Source organism: Manis pentadactyla, chromosome 9 (genome assembly GCF_030020395.1).
Source record: "Manis pentadactyla isolate mManPen7 chromosome 9, mManPen7.hap1, whole genome shotgun sequence".
In the NCBI taxonomy this organism is placed as follows: domain Eukaryota; kingdom Metazoa; phylum Chordata; class Mammalia; order Pholidota; family Manidae; genus Manis; species Manis pentadactyla.
The window spans coordinates 6,220,908-6,239,072 of NC_080027.1; the positions used below are offsets into that span (position 1 = coordinate 6,220,908).

General features: G+C 49.6%; 1 protein-coding gene across 4 annotated transcripts; it reads right to left on the minus strand.

The window, feature by feature from the left end:
- Nucleotides 1-2,643: 2,643 nt before the first annotated feature.
- Nucleotides 2,644-11,903, minus strand: C9H11orf24 (chromosome 9 C11orf24 homolog). Of its 4 annotated transcripts, XM_036875912.2 has the most exons (5): nt 11,727-11,902; nt 10,806-10,910; nt 8,458-8,716; nt 4,848-5,014; nt 2,644-4,072 (listed from the first exon to the last, which is right to left on the minus strand). In XM_036875912.2, exons 4-5 carry the CDS (start codon nt 4,915-4,917, stop codon nt 2,946-2,948), a joined length of 1,197 nt encoding a protein of 398 aa, XP_036731807.1. In that variant the 5' UTR covers nt 4,918-5,014; nt 8,458-8,716; nt 10,806-10,910; nt 11,727-11,902; the 3' UTR covers nt 2,644-2,945. The 4 variants fall into 4 exon arrangements, with proteins under 4 accessions (XP_036731807.1, XP_036731810.1, XP_036731805.1 ...); XM_036875915.2 differs by lacking the exon at nt 10,806-10,910 and having other exon boundaries at nt 8,498-8,716; nt 11,727-11,903; XM_036875910.2 differs by lacking the exon at nt 10,806-10,910.
- Between the last annotated feature and the right edge of the window lie 6,262 nt (nt 11,904-18,165).

An 18,165-nucleotide genomic window follows, 5' to 3' on the forward strand; every position in this document is an offset into this window, starting at 1 on the left:
ACCATCAACGTCACCCACACCTCAACATAACCCTGAACCACGATCTCGCCCTTGCCCTAACATTACCCCCAGACCCTAACTCTAACCGTAACCCTATCCTCCCCTTACCCCTTACCAGAAATCTAACCCTAACCCTAACCCTAGTATCAGCCCCTGAAACCAGCCCCTCACCATAACCCAAAACCTCAATATCGCCCTCACCAGAACATTAAATCCTAACTAACCATAATGGTGACAGTGAGGGTTTAGATTCATGGGCCCTGGCTAGGTTTAGGCTTAGATTTGGGGTAAGGTGTAAGGGGAGGATAAGGTTACAGTTATAGTGAGGGTCTGGGTTTACTTTTAGGGTGAGGCTAACACTGAAATGTAGTGTTACGGTGAGGTATGGGTGATGTCTATGGTGATACTGTGGGGTTAGTTTCAGGGCCCAGGGCTAGGGTCTAGGTTAAGTGTTTGGTAAGGTGTACAGGGAGGATAGCGTTACAATTAAAGGTAGGGTACGAGTTTGATGTTAGGGTATGGGAGAGTTGGAGGTTAAGGGCTATGGTGAGGTGTGGGTGATGTCGATGGTGATACTGTGGGGTTAGATTCAGGGGCCAGGGCTTGGGTTAGAGTTAGGTTTTTGGTAAGGTGTACAGGAGGATCAGGTTATGTTTAGAGTTAGGGTCCAGGTTTAATGTTAGGGTGAGGATAAGATTGAGGTTTAGGGTTACAGTGAGCTGTGGGTGACGTCAATGGTGATGGTGAGGTGGTAGGTTCAGGGGCCAAGACTAGGGTTAGAGTAGGTTTTTGGTAAGGTGTATGGGGAGGATAGGGTTAGGATTAGGTCAGGGTCTGGGTTTAATGTTAGGGTGAGGGCTAGATTGAGGTTTAGGGTTACAGTGAGGTGTGTGTGAAGTCAATGGTGATGGTGAGGGGTTAGGCTCAGGGCCTGGGCTAGGGTTAGGGTTAAGTTTTTGGGAAGGTGTGTGGTTTAGGGTTAGGGTCTGGTTTTATGTTAGGGTCAGGGTGAGATTGAGGTTTAGGGTTACGGTCAGGTGGCCCAGCCTTGCCCTGCCACCCACCCCACTGCCGCTGGGTGATGGCTGGTGGAGTTGGTGCCTCATCAAGGCCTGGCTCTGTAGCCTGGCTGCAGAGCTGCCTGTCCCAGGGACAACGCTGCCCGCAGGCCTGGAGCTCAGGACTGCAAGGACCCTGAGCCAGGGTTGGATTACCCATTCACCCACTGTGGCCAGTGCCAGTACCTGTGACCACACATGCAGATGGCACAGATGTGTGGCAGCATCCACCTGGGGAGGGAGGAAGGACGTAGCTGGCTGGCCAGAGCCTGTCAGCACGCACAGCAAGGCTGAGACAGGGCAGGCTTGGCAGGGGAGAGGTGGCTGCTGGGCCCGTGGGACCACCCAGCGAGAAAAGGCAGGCTGAGGAACCCCTAGGCAACTGGAGGACAGGGGAGGACTGGATGGAGGTCCTGGTCCCCCCACACTTCACCCTTGTCTCAAGTTATCTCAAGACACTTGGGAGTTTATTATCTTTGTCTTTTATTATGGGCGATTTGAAATCCTTTTTGGAGAAGGCACAGTTTAAATAAGAGAAGCTGGACACCCAGGCCTAGCTCAATTCTGTGATGGGGAGATGGGGGCTCCATACAAACAAGGTCTCTTCTTCAGGCTCAGAGATGAAGCACAGGTCAGCTCCCCTCCCCGAAGGGGGCTAGGCACCACACCTCCTGGGGCCAAGGCAGCTGTTACCGTCTCCCCATTTCACAGATGAAGTGGAGCTCCAGAACATTTCACGTGTGCTCCAGGTCACAGCTGGCAGCTGCAGACCTGGCCTGGGAACACAGCTGTGTGTGTGGCCCTCCAGCTCTTGCTGCCTCGGGCAGGAGGGAAAGGGAGTAGTTAAAGAACAGCTGGACTCCAGAACTGGGCTTTACCCTGACTCTGGCCCTCAATGGGTTAGTGGTATCTCCTCTGTGCCTTTACAATGGGGCTCACAGCACGGATCTCCTGGGGCTGGGGTTTGGCAGGCCTAAACGAGTTATGTGCATTAGGCACAAGGACAGGGGCTGGCATGTGACAAGCACTAGTGTTGGCTCTCAGCGCTGTTCAGTACATGGGGCCTGGCACTCAGGCCTTCATCCTGCTGAGAGAGGGCCCTGGGCTACTTGGGCTTGGGGTCCTCCCCGGGTTCTTGGTGACCTGGGCAAGGTGCTCATGATGGCTGTCCCACTGTACGAGCCTGCTGGGTTTCCACATGAACTGTGCAGTGTCCCTGGAGGTCTGGCCAGGCTGACCTGGCCACCTGCACAGCTCAGGTGGGGTTTACATGCTGTATTTAGCCATTTCGTGCCCAAATCAGGCTCCACGTGTTCACCACCTAACAGTCCAGAAAAAGGAGGATTAGGGGAAAGGCCTTGGTCTCTACCTGGTACTGGAGACCCCCAAACGCTGGAGCTCCTCCTGCCCAAGCGTGGGCAGGTATGGGCATAAGAGCAAAGCCCAAGAAAGCAGCACAGATGCAGACTTCCAGGGCCTCCTGTGTGTTAAATATTTATGAAAATAAATCCTGACATATGCATCTTGAAAAGGCTCTCCTGGGTGTGATGCGCAGCACGCAGCCTACACAGACAGGGAGACATGGTCTGGGTGGAAAGCAGTCATTGCTTTAATTCTGGTCAGGATCCACACCAGGGCCACCTGCCCGTTGGTGGTGAATCACCGGCTGCCCCATCCATGTGATCACTTACAAAAATTAATACGAGAGCAGCAGCAACTCTTCAGTGATCATGGAATTAATCCGACAGCAATTAGTTGTGTTTAAGCATCTGGCATATCTCCTAAATTGCACCAAAAGAATTTGGAAGCACTTGGTTTGGTCTCAGAGGCAAAATGCAAGGAGGGAAGGGCCCAGCCTCCCGGGCTGGAGCTGTGCAGGCCTCCCCCTCACATTTCTGAGTCTGCATACATCCCATTGATTAGATAGTCCACCTGTGTGTAGTCCTTCTTCTTGTAGCTCTCGTAGGCTTGCAGGGCAAACAAAACCAAAACTGTGACAAAAAGTGTCACCCCGAGTAAGAGCACCGCCAGGAGGAAACTTCTGCTCACCAGAGACTGGGTAAGAGGCTCGGTGGTGACCACCAGGTACTGACCTTGGGTGCTGAGCGGGCACAAGTCTGTGGCTGGCATCTTAGAGTCACCTGAGCTCCCGGGTGTTGGCCTGGTGGAAGCAGTACCTGGGCTGGCTTCAGGCTCCACCTGCTCTGGGGCTTGGGGAGTGCCTGGCCCCACGGCCCCTTGGGTAGATGGGGCAGGATCTGGCTGTGTCGTGGGGGACATGGCATCCACCTCAGGGTTTGGGCTGGTGTGAGGTACAGGTGCAGGCGCTGTGCTGGCAGCCGGCTCCCTGCCTTGTGCCTTGGTGGCGCTCATCACTGGCGTGGACACAGAGGCCACAGAGAGGGTGGTGGTGGGCTCTGTAGTTGTGTTAGAGAGGGTGGGTGCTGGCCAACTTGTTGTGCCAGCAACAGGCCCAGCCGTTGACCCCTGGACAGTGGGGCCTTGTGTGGACATGGTAAGTGCATGGGGACTCTTGGGGCGCATGGGGCTGTCTGTGGAGTCACCGGGCATGTGCTGAGAAGGACTGTGTGTCCCCGTCTGGCCACTTGCACCTGCCATGGCCGCGGTGGCAATCTGAGCACTTGTAGCCAGCGTCATCAGAGGGGCCACCCTTGGCGATGGGCTGCTGCTGGGAGCCTGGGCATGGGCCATGCTGAGCACGGCAGTGGAGGGCGGAGTCTGTCCTGTGGCTGTGGGCTCTGGCGGCGTGGGCACCCTGGAGGCCGCTTGGTCCGGGGTGCCTTCCCCAGCTGGTGAGGTGTCATCTGTTCTGGGTGTGTGCCCTTCTGTGACCATGGGGGATTTGGGGTTGGCTGTCAAACTCCCTGTGGTCACCATGACAGGAGAAGTGGTCACCATGGCCATCTTCGTTTCATTAAAGACTTTGATCGTTTGTTTCACAGATGCATTTTTATTGGCAAAACTATGCGATGTCTCATTGAGGACTGAGGGCCCTTAAAGTCAGAAGAGGGGAAAAAAAGATACCATCACTTTCCATCCCATGCAGGTGGACTAATCACTTAGAGACTGTCTACGTTCCAGCTCACCGGGCCGGCCCGGGCAGCCCTGCGGTGACTTTCTCCACCGAGGGAGAATAAAGGAGACGTGTGGGCAAGCCTCCCTCTTCTCTCTCGCTGCACACATCCCTCTGCCTGCAGCCCACTGGACAGCACTCAGCACTTTGATTTAAAAACTCCTTTGCCCTCTCTCAGCTCCAAGCCCATCAAAGGCTTAAGAGCTTTACTCTTTGATTCAATTCCCAAAACATCAGAGAGAGTGAAAGCCTCATGTACAGGTGTGAATCACGATTAAAAAACCCATCAAACACACACCCAGGTTCCCAGAGCAGATAAACCATGGCTCAGATATTCACACCATAAAAGAATTCTTGCCTTTATGAAAACATTTGCAGCAGGAATTCCTGGAGATGGACAGTGCCTGGCACAGAGTAGGAGCACAATTAAATGTTTGATATATAGATGTCCAAGCTCCCCAGTGAAGATTAAGTTCATAAAAAAGGTGAACTTTTTCAGGGCCAGTGGGGCTCAGAGGCCCAGCCCCTTGGGGGCTCCCGACTTGTCTGGCCCTGGAGAAACCTGGCCTGAAAACCCATCCCCCCAGGGAGCTGGGCTCCTGACACTCTGGCAGGGCCTACACACACCCCTCAGGCTCAGGGTGTCCTGGGGTCACAGTGGGCCTGTCCAGCAGCCACACAGCTTTCCCACCTACCTGGATCCTGGAGGAGGCTTTCAGATAAGGACAAGGAGGAAATGCAGATGAGCACAAGAACTGTCCACATCTTGCAGGTGAGCTGGGAACAAGGCCGGGCACTGCCCAAGGCTCCCAGCAACTGCTTCTCAGGCTGCTAACAAGTTCCTGCTGCTTGGCCGGGGCACCTGTGGTCAAGAATGAAGGTGTCTGGTCAGTAACACACAGCCCTGCCTGGGGCAGTGGGTACAAAGTGCCTGAGCAGCGAGAGCACTGAGCATCTCAGCCACCGTGGTCTAGTGATTGGCCCAGTGTCTGCATTTGATGAGTTTAAATCACTTCTTGATCCAATTTCATTATGTGTCTCAACCTCCGCAAGTGCCCACTATCCCTCCCCAGAGTTCAGAGTTTGAAAGAGCAGTAGAGATAAGGCTGAGAAGGCCATGTTCACAGGGTCAAAGCCTTCCAATCACTACGATGAGCCAAGGGCTCCTCCTCAACTTCCCCTGTGGTCTGCAGGACACAGATCAGGTCCAATGACAGCTGACCATCCCTTTCCCATGGGAGATGCCACTCTCCCATCCATATACCCCCATCAATTATCTGGCCAACCAGCCATCATCCACCACCCATCCTCCATCATCCATCCATCCATCCACCCAACCATTCATCCAATATTCCCTGAGTACCTGCTCATGTACCAGACAGTGTACTTAGGACAAAAAGATGAAAGCCACACAACTCTCTCCTCCAGGGAGCCTGCCATCCAGTAGGAGACACAGAAAAGACATCACTGCAGGAGTAGAGCACAGGTGCAACTGGGTGTGGGGAAGCAGGGTAGAAATGGTACCCATGTAGGCCTTGAAGGATAAGCTGGAGGCTGGTCCTCTTTGTGAAGACCCCAATGGTGGATGGTGGAGGACAGGGTGCGATACAGGTCCAGAGGGGCACTGAATTCTGGTGATGTGGGAGGTTGCCAGAGAATGTTTCCTGGGAAAAGGACACCTGGGCTGTTTGGAAAGATGGATGGGATCCACCTGGTGGGAAAGGGGTAAAGAGAGAGCAGCAGATGACAACAGCAAGGCCAGAGGCCAAGGGACAGTGCAGTGGGGCTGGGATCAGACTAGAGAGAGGCAGACCGCCGTGGGGCAGTCTGGATTTGGGGGGACAGGTGCCCCTGCAGGCCTGAGGCAGGGCTGTGGCCAGTGCAGAAAGGTGCTTCAGTGGGCAGGGCAGGCCAGGGAGGGTCCATGAGAGCAGCCCAGCAAGGAGGCAGCAGCAGCAACGATGAAGCAGGAGGGACAAAACCCAAGGTGGATGAGGGACTTGGAAGGGGTGGCAACCGCAAGAGATGGCAGGTGGGCTGCAAGGACCAGGCCGCAGAGGCCCATCTCTGCACAGCAATATGACTGCAGAAACTTCCAGAGATGACACCAGGACGGAGACTGTGCCCACTGCAACCCGTCTCCTGAGTGCACAGGGCCTTTCCCGCACTCACCGGGGTCTCTCATGTCCTGCTGGCCCTGGGCACGCCCCGATCCCATCCTTGTCTTGCCCAATCGTCAAAGTCAATGCAGCCACCTGTGAGACCCAGGCCCGCCCTGGACAATGGCTTGGCCACATGTTAGTCCATGACTAAACACTCAGTTTGCGCAAAGGGCAAGCAGAACACAGCTGCACTGAGTGTTGGAGGGCAGGCAATGAGCCTGGGGCTCCCCAGGGTGCCTCCTGAATTGGTGCTGCCTGAAGACCCTCTATACCTTCAGTTTTCCTGCTGGCCCTCGCCAGGAAGTTCTTGAATGAACTCCACGAACACCACAGAGGAAGCCTTCAAGTCACTTTGAATGAAACATCCTGACCCACTCCTCACCCAGCTTAGCTGCTCATCACGGCCCTCCACAGCCCTGAAGCTAGGCTGGCTCCTGTGATCAGGGCAGAGTTGCTGTCCTCCATCAGCCCTATGGGTCAACAACAAATCACCTACAAGCATCCAACATCCTGGCCCAGATCCACCTGCCATCTTACAGCTGCCAGAAAACCCCCAAAGCTGACCCTGCCTCCACTGCCTAAATCCTGTACTGTCCCAGGGTACCCCAGAGCTCCTTAACGTGGCCAAGGCAGTCTTCAAAATCCAGCCCCCACTGGTCTCTCCCCTACACTCCCACCCCCACTGGCACGTGAAACATCTGCAGGTCCCAGCCCAGCACCTGGCTGAACCCGCAGCCCAGCCGAGAGGCCCTCCCTCTGCTGGGAGCTACACGAAGGCAGCCTGAAGGAATGTCTGGGGGGTGGCCACACACCGGCTTTCTGCCTGTGATCAGTGGGGACTCTTGTCAGACAGCCCATGACTGGGAAAACCCTGGCATGCACAGCCCCTCCGAGAGGTGGGCCCCTTCCGGGAGTGCTGCGAGTCTCCTTCCAGGAGTCGCAAACCTGAGTCGAGCTGCATGCTGCATGTCTGGAAGGGCCCCTGGTGTCTTAGAGGGTTAGAATAGTTAACTCAGCCCCACAGACCACAGATTTGCATCTGTTTTTTCAGGGTGCAAAAGGCATTCTTTGTTCTGACAGAAGCAAGTTGGGGGATAGCAGGGGAGAGAAGAAACAGACCAATACCATGAGAGGGAGGGACTGAAACGGGAAGGTTTCAGGCACAAAGAACTCACATCCCCCAAGAGCTGAAGCAACACAGCTGGGCTCTGGGGAAATGTGTATCTAAATGGTCCTCTCTTTGGCCAGTCACATCACTGAATGCATTTAAAATGCCACCACCGCTGAGCCCAACATGCCCCCAATGTCTGAGCCCTGGATCTGGGGTCCGCTGGGGTGGGGTGACGGGGCCTCCTGAATGGGCCCCAGGCCTTAGCGCCTTCCTCTAGAGAACTACAGAACTCTACAGCAGGGTCGGCGACATTCTTCTGAAAAGTGCTATTCAGCAGATATTTTAGACTTTGTGGGCCATGCGACCTCCATCTCAGCTCTTCAAGTCAGCTGCCGGGGTGCAGAATCCCTGTATGTCAATGACAGGCATGGCTGCGTCCCAACAAAGCTTCATCTGCACACCCAGGCAGCAGGAGGCCCTTGGCCCAAGTCTGCCAACCCCTGCCCCAGCATGTTACAGTGGGCTTCAGAGCGCTGCTCCAGCTAAGCCGGGGAGGGACTGACTCAAGGCGCTGAAAGGGTTTCTTCCCCACCATCCAGTCCTCACCCTGGGACAGACACAGCCCAGCTCATTCCTGGTTCAGGGCCAGCCTCCAGCTGGTCTCCTTCCAGGGTCCCTTCTGTTATGAGGCAGCTCCTCTACCCCCCTCATCAGTGAGATGCAGCACCCCTGTCTGTGCAGCCACAGGGGGCTCCCGTGAGTGTTATGGTATTGCAGGGCCACCAGGAACCTTCGACGGTGCTTGGCGTTTGTGTGATGGACACAGAGAAGGCCACAGAGGACCACACGGATCCCACCCCTTCTGGTCCACCCTACCTGTGGACCATTGTCCCGGTCTGCCTCAGGAGGCAGAGCCTCTGGTGGCGATGTGCTGGAGGCCACAGCCCTCCTGGTTATGGGGAGGCTCGGCCCTCTGGGCTGTGCTGCCTTTCCTTGTTCCTTTCCCACTCCGAGGCAAAGCCCCCTCGGTACCTTCTCCAGAGCCTGTCTCTTCACAAAGCAGGTGGCCCACCTGCTGAGCGCTGGACATTCACCAGAGTCAGCTGCTCAGGGCATGCTCCCAGGCTGGGGCACCTTCCTCCTTGGAGAGTTGTGGGCTTGGCACTGTGTGCTGGTGGGTGAGGTCTGGCTTTGCAGGAGGCAAGGGCAGCTTCGCAGAGTACTCCCAGCCATGGCATGCTCTGTGGCACATGTGGGACACACGCAGATGTTCCACTCTGATTATACACATCTAGGGTTTGAAAAAGAATAAACACTCCTTAGGAAAAAGTCCAGTGAAGCAGGAGGCACAGGAAATAGCAGCATTCAGTAGATCATTATAATTGGAAAATGACAATATGTATCAAAATTGTTAATGTCAAAACTTATGTAGCACTTTCTAAGGGTGCAATTCTTCTAAGGGCGCACTTAGATGGATGTCCAAAGATGTAGGTCTACAAAGTTGTCCATTACAGTATTATTTGTAATAGTAAATAGCAAAAAATTAGAACAGTTATGTAAAATCTGACTCATCCATATATAAAATAGTATGGCAGCAGCTAAAAAGTAAACAGATTTCTACTTATTGACATGGGAAATGAGTAGCATGTACCATTCGGGTCACACCACAACAGTACACACACCATGAGCCTATTTTTATTTAGACAGACATTTGTCAAAGGGTCTGGAAATATTTATACCAGACTGTTAATAATGGTCATCCCTACGGAAGGAATTTACTGGTCATTTTTATTTTCTATGTCATTTCTCTCTCTCTCTCTCCTTTTTTTTAACAAGTATGAATAGCTTTTGGAACATATTTTTCTGAAAGGCTCCAATGAAAGAAAACATATGATCTTCTCCAAGTGCTTTGAGCCGCCAGGCAGAAGGGCACAGAGTAATCCCTTTGGACAGTTTTATAGGTAGGTTTTAATAATTTAGAGAAACTTCATGATTTATATATATAAATTTTTCTAGGAGCCAACCAAAACTTGAGAAATCCAGCAGTACAGTTGTAATGCAGAGATATTAACCAACACAAAAATTCTCTCATTGATGCATATTTAATGTAAACTCAGGAGGAGATGAAAGAAACAGCTTGTCACCTCCTACAGTGGCAGACAGTGATACTGCCTAAGGACCAAGACTGGCCCACCCCCAGCACAAACACTCACATGTGCACATAGCCACATGCACCCATGCACAGGCACATCCATGTGTGCATGTAGTCACACTTGTGTGCACACAGCTGCATGCACATCCAGCCACATACACACATGCATGTACAGGCACATACAGGCAGTCATATAGATACGGGTGGGTAATCACACACACGGTTGCAAACAAAGGTGAGTGCACTCTTGGAGCCTCTCCAGAAGGCTAATTCAGGAAACTCCTCAAGCTTCTCAGAAAGCTTCCGCTGGATACCATCACTGTTTAGTCACTCCCAGTCAGTGGGGCTGGTGATCACTCCCACAGAAACAGGAATTGGCCGCTGTGCAGAGTCAAGAATAGGCCCTAGTTGTGGTGTGACTTCATCTCTCTGGTATGGTCCTGCCTCCACGTTCCAACGGCATATTCTAAATGTCAAGATTAACATGTGGGGATCTGCACTAATCTTTATAAATTGACTCACAAAGGATAAACCATTGGCGAGATTTGAAATAATAGTTTCCCCTGCAAAGGGCTCAGTGAACCTTAAATGAGGGTCTAACCAGTTATTCTCGTTACCTGGTATAAAGATGGGTAGATCAAGGTCAGACTACTATAGTTGGAAAGAGATCCTGAGGAAAGGAGGGGAATAAGCAAGAAAGATTTAATACTACGTGGAAGACCAGGACAGATGGAAAGATAGGATAGGCTGGTGCTAGGAGTCCCCTTTTTCATGGGTCAACTCCCAGGTGATGATCCATTAGAAAGGCACCCCCAGATTGTGGCTCTGGGTGTCAACTTCCTGATCCTTTTCTGGTCCATGACATTTTGATGCTTCCCAACACCTCCTCTCCTCATTTCCTGTGTCTCCAACCTTTGCTTGTTTTTTTAAAAAACTCTTTTATGAACCTGTTACATGCAGAGTGCTGTGTACAAGTTACATGAAAGCCAACTTCAAATTGCTGAATTCCTTTTTCTCAGGTTCCTAAGACCCAACACAAGTAATCCTCAGGCTTGGCACAGGACTGCAAGTGTCACCCCCACCTTCCATGAAGCTAGTAATACATATTTATCAGCAACAACGTGGCCAGGGCCCCTACTCCAAGCTGGAAAAGCTATACGTACTAAAGAATAGGAATTGCATTAGTAAATACAGGGCAAACCACAGATAACTTATCTTGACACATCACCTGGCTGAACTTTGGCAGCAGAACCCAAGGAATACAGGCTTGCCATTTTGCAGATATAGACATCGCCCTGTGGTTCAAAGATGTGTCTCCATGGCAGATGGGAACCTACAGCATTGGATATCATCTTAATTACATTGCTCACTTCCAAGTTTCTGGAAGTTTTGGTATCACAGTTAAATGCTGATCAAGGGCCTAATTTTTGTTGGCAATGTAGGTAAATTTGACATTCTTCTGTCCATTAGGTAAGTCCACCCTATAAGTGGAAAACTTGTATTTTAAATACTCTCCTGGATGATTTTATTGAAATCTTAGAGATGCTTCCTCCAGAGGGAAAAATAACTGCACGTAGTTATAGGCAGATTTCTAAGCACTGTTTAGGTCTTACGGCAACCCACGTGGGTGCTCCTTCCTCCTATCAGCCTCACAGACACACTAAGGAGCCACCCAGACTCACATGGGGAAGGCAGGCAGGTAGGTGGAGATGCCCAACTCCCTCCCAGATGAAGAGGGGCTGGGGGAGGCCTGGGTCTCCCAAAAGGTCAGCACCGTCTTTCAGGACAACAGCCTTGCCCCGGGAAGACCCTTCAGTTTCCCCGCACACCGGGTGCCCCAACCTTCCCGTCCTCCGCTCCCAAACTGGAACAGCCTGGGCCCCTTCCCGGTGTGGGGCCCCCTCGCCCTCTTCCCCCTCCGGGCCCCCATCCACGCCCCTTTCGAGTCTCGGCCCCCAGTCGACTCCGCCGTTCCTGCCTCTCCCCCTATTCCTCACCGTCCTGTGCTCTGTGCCCCCACTCCTCTCTCCCATCGTCCGCCTTCTGCCTCTCGAGACCCCATTCATCCTCCCACCCCACCTCCCTCTCAGCCACCGCCAGTTCAGGCTACGTGACAACAGCCCCCCGGGCGGCGGAGGGGGCCCCTTACCCGGGCGCGGCAGGCCTGCGGCGGCCCGGCGGCCCTCGGACGGCGGGAAAGCGCCCGCGGTTCTGCTTGGGGACGTGGCAGGTTGCGAGCGGCGGGGGCGCCAGCCGGGACTGCTCGGGGCAGCCGCCCTAGCCGGCCCCGCCCAGGCCGCCCCGGAAGTGACGTCACCGGAGGAGGGTGGGCCCGCAGTGCCAGGCACAGCCGGTTGCGAGCCGAAAGTGGGGGCGTGGCTGCGCTCGGGCACCGCCCACCGCGGGCGACTCCGGCTGTGTTCGAGCGCGGCCGGAAGTTGCCGTACCTGTGGCCCGGCCCTCAGCTCTGGGCTACGGACTGCCGATGCCGGAGCTGCGACTGCCCAGGCAGCGCAGTGGCGTAGAACCCGAGGGCGGGGCCCTGACACGCCCCTGCCCTCCTCCCTCAGGCTGGATCCGGCCTCAGGTGGCGACCTGGTAGTGGCAGCCAGCGCGGTTTGAGCGCTACAACGTGCCCAGACCGCCCTTGGTTCAGTGATTCACCTGCAGGTTCTTTGACTTTGCTGTGCAGTAGCCCTACGAGGCGCTCTGTCCCCGATTTGCAGACGCGGAAACAGACTCAACAAAATGCTTTGTTAATTGTAAGACATGGGTAACAGCTGGCAAAATGGAGTGTAGAGTAAAGTTACGGTAACGTGATCTTACTTAGAAATAAACTTACTCGTTGTCTTAACAGTGGGTTTCAGCCCTGGGCAAGTTCACTATGGATTCAATGAAAGGGAAGAAATGACAGTAGAACGTTCTTGGGGTGAAAGGGTTTATACCCAACTCTGTTCCCACGGTGGCAGGTCACTCACTAGAATCCCGTCCACTCAGAGCGAGTACACATGCAGCAAGCCGGTCTCTGCCTCTGGGCCTCTCTACGTGTGCAGCCATCTCAGTCTCTGTCCTCGGCGCTGCCACCACTCCAGTCTCATCGCTGCCCGCCTGCAGCCTTGCAGCCATGCCACCGTGCAGCCCAGAGCCCTGGGCGGAGCTCTTTATGTAGAGTCAATAACACGTATTGCCCACACGTGTGTAGTGAACTAGCGGACCAGGGCAAGGTGAGAATCCAGGCCACAGGAACCTTCCCTTTATCCAACTAGTCTGACTGAATCCCCATCTCTCAGGCCTCCCTAAATCCAAACCAAAGCCTGTGTGTGAAGGACGATCTCAAGGGAGCAAACCAAAAGACTTTAAGACAGTTTTATAACCTTTCTTGGGGTCCTGGGCTAAGAAATGAAACTACACACAGAAAACGATGTGCAAAGACAGGATCAACTCGCCAGTTTTGAGTTCTGGAAGCACCTGAAATGCAGTTTAGAGTTGTCACCACCCTAATCTCCAGTTCAACTTCATAGATTCAACTTGTGTGTGCTGGGACCCAGGCCGGTTACAAGCATTTGTGACAAGATCCGTCTGGTTTGTGCTTGTTTTAATTTTCCCAACTGACACAGACCTAACATGAGAAGTTCAGTATCTATGTTCACAAATGAAAATATACCCAAACAGCCAGTTGTCATTCTATGCTTGTTTTCCTCAAATATCAATGTCTGTCACGCTGTTTTCATTTCCTCTTTGGTAAAATGGGGACAATTTTTAGTGCTAGGGCTGAAATTACAAAGGTAAAGCATAGTGGAGAGCTGAGGTCTGTGTGCTGGCCGTGTCTGCTTTTGTATATAAAATTTAATTGGAATACAGTTACAGGCTAGGTGCCACACACGAAAGGGCTCTGGAGTAACACTGCCTGGCTTCAAATCCTGGCTCCTCCACTCTTTAGCTGAGTGACAGAGAACAAGCGGTTCAGACTCCCTGAGCTTCGCTTTTATTATGTGGTCATAACTCATGGTAGTTACGTTTAATAAAGTCACCATGAAGACTAGCTTAGTGAATACTGAACTATCACTCCTAGAGAAAAAACACAAGGCCAACACTTCCCTTCACCCTTTATTGTCATTATTTATTAATCAAGGGCTCATTTTTATGCTCTAAACATAAAATTAAGGACATTAAAATTACGATAATTTTTAGAATAAAAATATATAATTGATGGGGATAGGAATATAATCATATATGCATTATTGGATTGATCCTCCTGTCACTTATAATGTTAAGAAATATTAACTTGCTTTTTAGATATTTACAATAATAAAAAAATCTTAAGGATTATGAAACTGGGATGCTATGGATTTACACTGAATTTTTCATTTCAAATTTTTAAGAAATTTCAAATGTTTTGAATTTCAATACACTTTAAGTTAATTTAGTGGAATTATTCAAAGGTATTTTATATGGTATTAAAAACTTGTTGAGGATTATTTTACATACAGAAAAGTATACATGTAAGTTTACAGCGTGCTGAATTTTCACCAACTGAACCCCCCTGTGTAATCAGACCCCTGGGACCCGCTTGTCCCCCTGCTAGTCCCAAAATGAAAACACCAAGTTTCTGCAAAGATTCAGAGCAACCTGAACTCTAACACATTGCAGGTGGGAATGCAAAATGGCAAAGCCACTTTAGAGAACGGTTTGGCATTCTCCTAGGTATTTACCCAAGGGGAATGGAAGCATATATCTTCACAAAGAACCATATGAAAGTGTCCATAGCAACTTTATTCATAATTGGCAAAAGCTGGAAATACCCAAATATCTAAATACATCAAAGCAAAATTGACAGAAGAGAAACAGAAAAATCCCCAATATAGAGATGTTAATATGCTTCTTTTAGTAATGTATGGCTCAGGCAGACCAATAAATTAATAAATAAAAAGTAAACACATAACAAAATCCAGTAAGATCATTAAAAACTCAAATGACATAACTAGCAAATTCTGGCCTCCTGAACAGACTTAGATCACCTAATAACTGAACAGCCAATAGCTTTGTTGGATGTCCCGGGGGAAAGGATTAATGAACCCACTGCAGCCTTCACAGATGGGGGGTGGTGCTACTGTGTAACTTTGTGTTCTAGGAACCTGACTGAATGGCTCAGGGTCCAATCATGGAAAACTGAGGATGAGGGAACTTTGAGGCAGAGCAGGGACTTTCATTCAGAAATGGTTGTTAAAAATATTGGTTTTAAATGTTTATCTCCTACTTATGCAAACAACATATCTTGTATATCCTGATTACCAAAATTTGAAGAGGTCATCATTAAAAAATGTCGATCAGGAATTCTGGGTAATCACTGCAAGCATATATTCACTATGTATAATACAGGTAGGGAGAAAATGATGGGACTCTCTATTACAAATTTAGTGAAAAAGGGTTAACGTGTTTTGATTAAAAGCTCTTAGTAAACCAGGAATAGGAGAATATTTACTTAATGTGATAAAGAATTATTATTTCACGCTATTACTGATTAAGAAAAACCACTAAAGGTGTTCCCAGAAAGACCAGAAATGAGATGCCTGTTCTCAAGCTCTTAGTAAATATTGCTCTAGTCGAAGGAATGAAAGAACAATAGAATATTTTTAAAGACAGGTTTTCATTATTTATGTAAGATATGATTAATTACCTGGAATGTCTAAGAGTCAACCTAAAATCAATTAAAAGTTATAAGAACAAGTGAATAATCCATCTGGATACAAAATAAATATTTGTCAGATTTCTTGTATACCAACAATAACTAAAAAAATTATAAATGTCAGTTATTCCAATAATGATTTACCTAGGGATACATTACCAAGAAATATTCAGGACTTAGTCAAATTTTAATTCTCTTTGTATGGAGGACTTAAAACTAAACTCAAATAAATGAACAGGTATAGAGTGTTTCTGGATGGGAAAATGAAATATTGTAATGTTGTAAATTTTCCCAAATTAATTAATAGGGTTAATGCAATTCTAATTAAAAAACTCATTCTGTCTTCTTTTGGAACTTGAGAAAATAATTCTAACATTCATCTGTAACACTAAATGGTTGAAACTATTTATGAAACTTTATGAAAATTATCACGCCTTTCTGTATTTCTAAAAATTTCTAAGAAATATGTATTAGTTTATTGTAGAAAATTTTCCATTATAATTTTTGTTTTAGGAAAAATGTTCTTTAACAACAATAAAAGACAAATTAATCCCAATGCATATTTTAAAATAGTATAACATGTAATTGCTGAGACATAAACTTTCTCTATTCTACGAATTTAGCCATTCCTTTTTAGATGTTGTTAGAAATTCAAGTTACTCCACTTAAAGACTGGCAAAGGAATGGAAAAAAATTTCTTTGTTAATGATTTGATACTGTTTTGCTTTGAGAGAAACACAAAGACGCAAATTAATCAGTTTCAGTCTTGCAGACCTGAAGGATTTTTCCAAGAAGTATGTGGATCCCTTGTCTGTACAGAGGAGAAAATAAGCACCGAGAGTCACCAGACGGAACCCTGGTGCACTTGGGAAATGCAGAAATGCTGCTTTCTGTCTTTGAGATTTTCACAACCATGTACCCAGTGGCGTCATTTGTGTCCCATGAGTTATTTATTTCCAGCCCAATGGATGGGAATGCCCAGGAACACTGGGCCGTTATAAACAATAAACCTCACTCACTGTCCGTGATGATTACTTAAATCACAAATTGCATCATAGGACCTCTAACCAGGCCCAGGCCCATAGTGGGAAATGCTGCACTTCCCTCTCCTTTAAGTTTCAGATTTAACTCAGGTTTCCCTGTAGTGCTTACGGTTTCACTGATCATCGTCACATACCCACACATACTCACCTACTCCTGTCCGCAGGCGGACCATGCCCACCCTCTCCTACTCCTGGCACCGCCTTCTACCAACCTCCTCTTCCCCCTCTGATGGCATCAGACCACCATCTTCCCCCCACCCCTACTCTGATAGCATCAAGGGCGATTCCATCGTTGTGTGCTCTGACTTTCTTGTTCCCCATCCCAGTGACCTCCATGGCTTCCCCACTTCAGCTTCCCACCCCAAGGCCACACTCAGAGAGGCTCCATCTCAGAGACGATTCTCTCAGGCTCTCGTTCTTGAGCCATCCTTCCATTAACCCACCTCATTTCCTCTGCCTCACCTGTTCCCGGGCCTGCAGCCCCTTCCCCTCTCTGCTTTTACACCCTTCGCACTGCCCTCGTTCCTTCCTCCTCCAGCTCGTGTTCTATGACCCGCCCAGTAAGTCACTCTCTTGCCAATACTGTATCTTCAACTTTTTCGTTCTTCCAGCACACCCACTCGGCAACACAGTTCAACTGGATGATTCTGGGGTCTACCTTTTCATGTAGACCCCAGGGTCTTGAAGCAGATCTGTGGTCTCCTGCCTCAGGGGGCCCTCTGTGCTGCCACAGACTCCATGCTTGCCTGGTGGGCATTGGCTCCCATTTTCCTTCTCCCTCCTCAAGCCTCCTTATACCCACCTGCTCTACCCACCTGCAAATGGGCCTGCATCCACACCCATGCTGTTCTTCTCCCTTCCTGTGAAGTTGGAAGACGTGTTCTCTCCGGTAAAAGATTATCTCCTCATTCTCTAGTTTCCTTTAGAACTTTATCTTGCTGATTAACTACTTCCCTCCTGCACATTTCAACTTTCCCTCTCTACTGGCTTCTTGCCTTTAACAGTGAAACATGCTCAAGTTTTTTTTTTCTATCACTGATGTACGTACGATCTTATGCTCAGGTTTCACATGAGCAACATTGTGGTTACTACATTCCCCCGTTATCAAGTCTCCACCACACACCCCATTACAGTCACTGTCCATCAGCGTAGGAAGATGCTACAGAGTCATTACTTGTCTTCTCTGTGCTATACTGCCTTCCCCATGCCCCCCTATATTATGTGCACTAATCATAATGCCCCTCAATCCCCTTCTCCCTCTCTTCCCAGCTACCCTCTCAAAGCCTTTTGACTAGTGAGGACTTTTCAAGTCCTCTGTCCATTTTTTTTTAAATTTTGGGGTCATTAATCTACAACTACATGAGGAACATTATGTTTACTAGACACACCCTTTCACCAACTCACCCCCAAAAACCCCATTACATTCACTGTCCATCAGCATAGTAAGATGCTGTAAAATCACTACTTGTCTTCTCTGTGTTGCACAGCCCTCCCCATGCACCCCCACATTATACATGCTAATCTTAATGGCCCCCTCCTTTTCCCCCCCCTTATCCCTCCCTCCCCACCCATCCTCCCCAGTCCCTTTCCCTTTGGTACCTGTCAGTCCATTCTTGGGTTCTGTGAGTCTGCTGCTGTTTTGTTCCTTCAATTTTTGCTTTGTTCTTATACTCCACATATGAGTGAAATCATTTGGTACTTGTCTTTCTCTGCCTGGCTTATTTCACTGAGCATAATACCCTCTAGCTCCATCCATGTTGTTGCAAATGGTAGGATTAGTTTTCTTCTTATGGCTGAATAATATTCCATGGTGTATATGTACCGCATCTTCTTTATCCATTCATCTACTGATGGACACT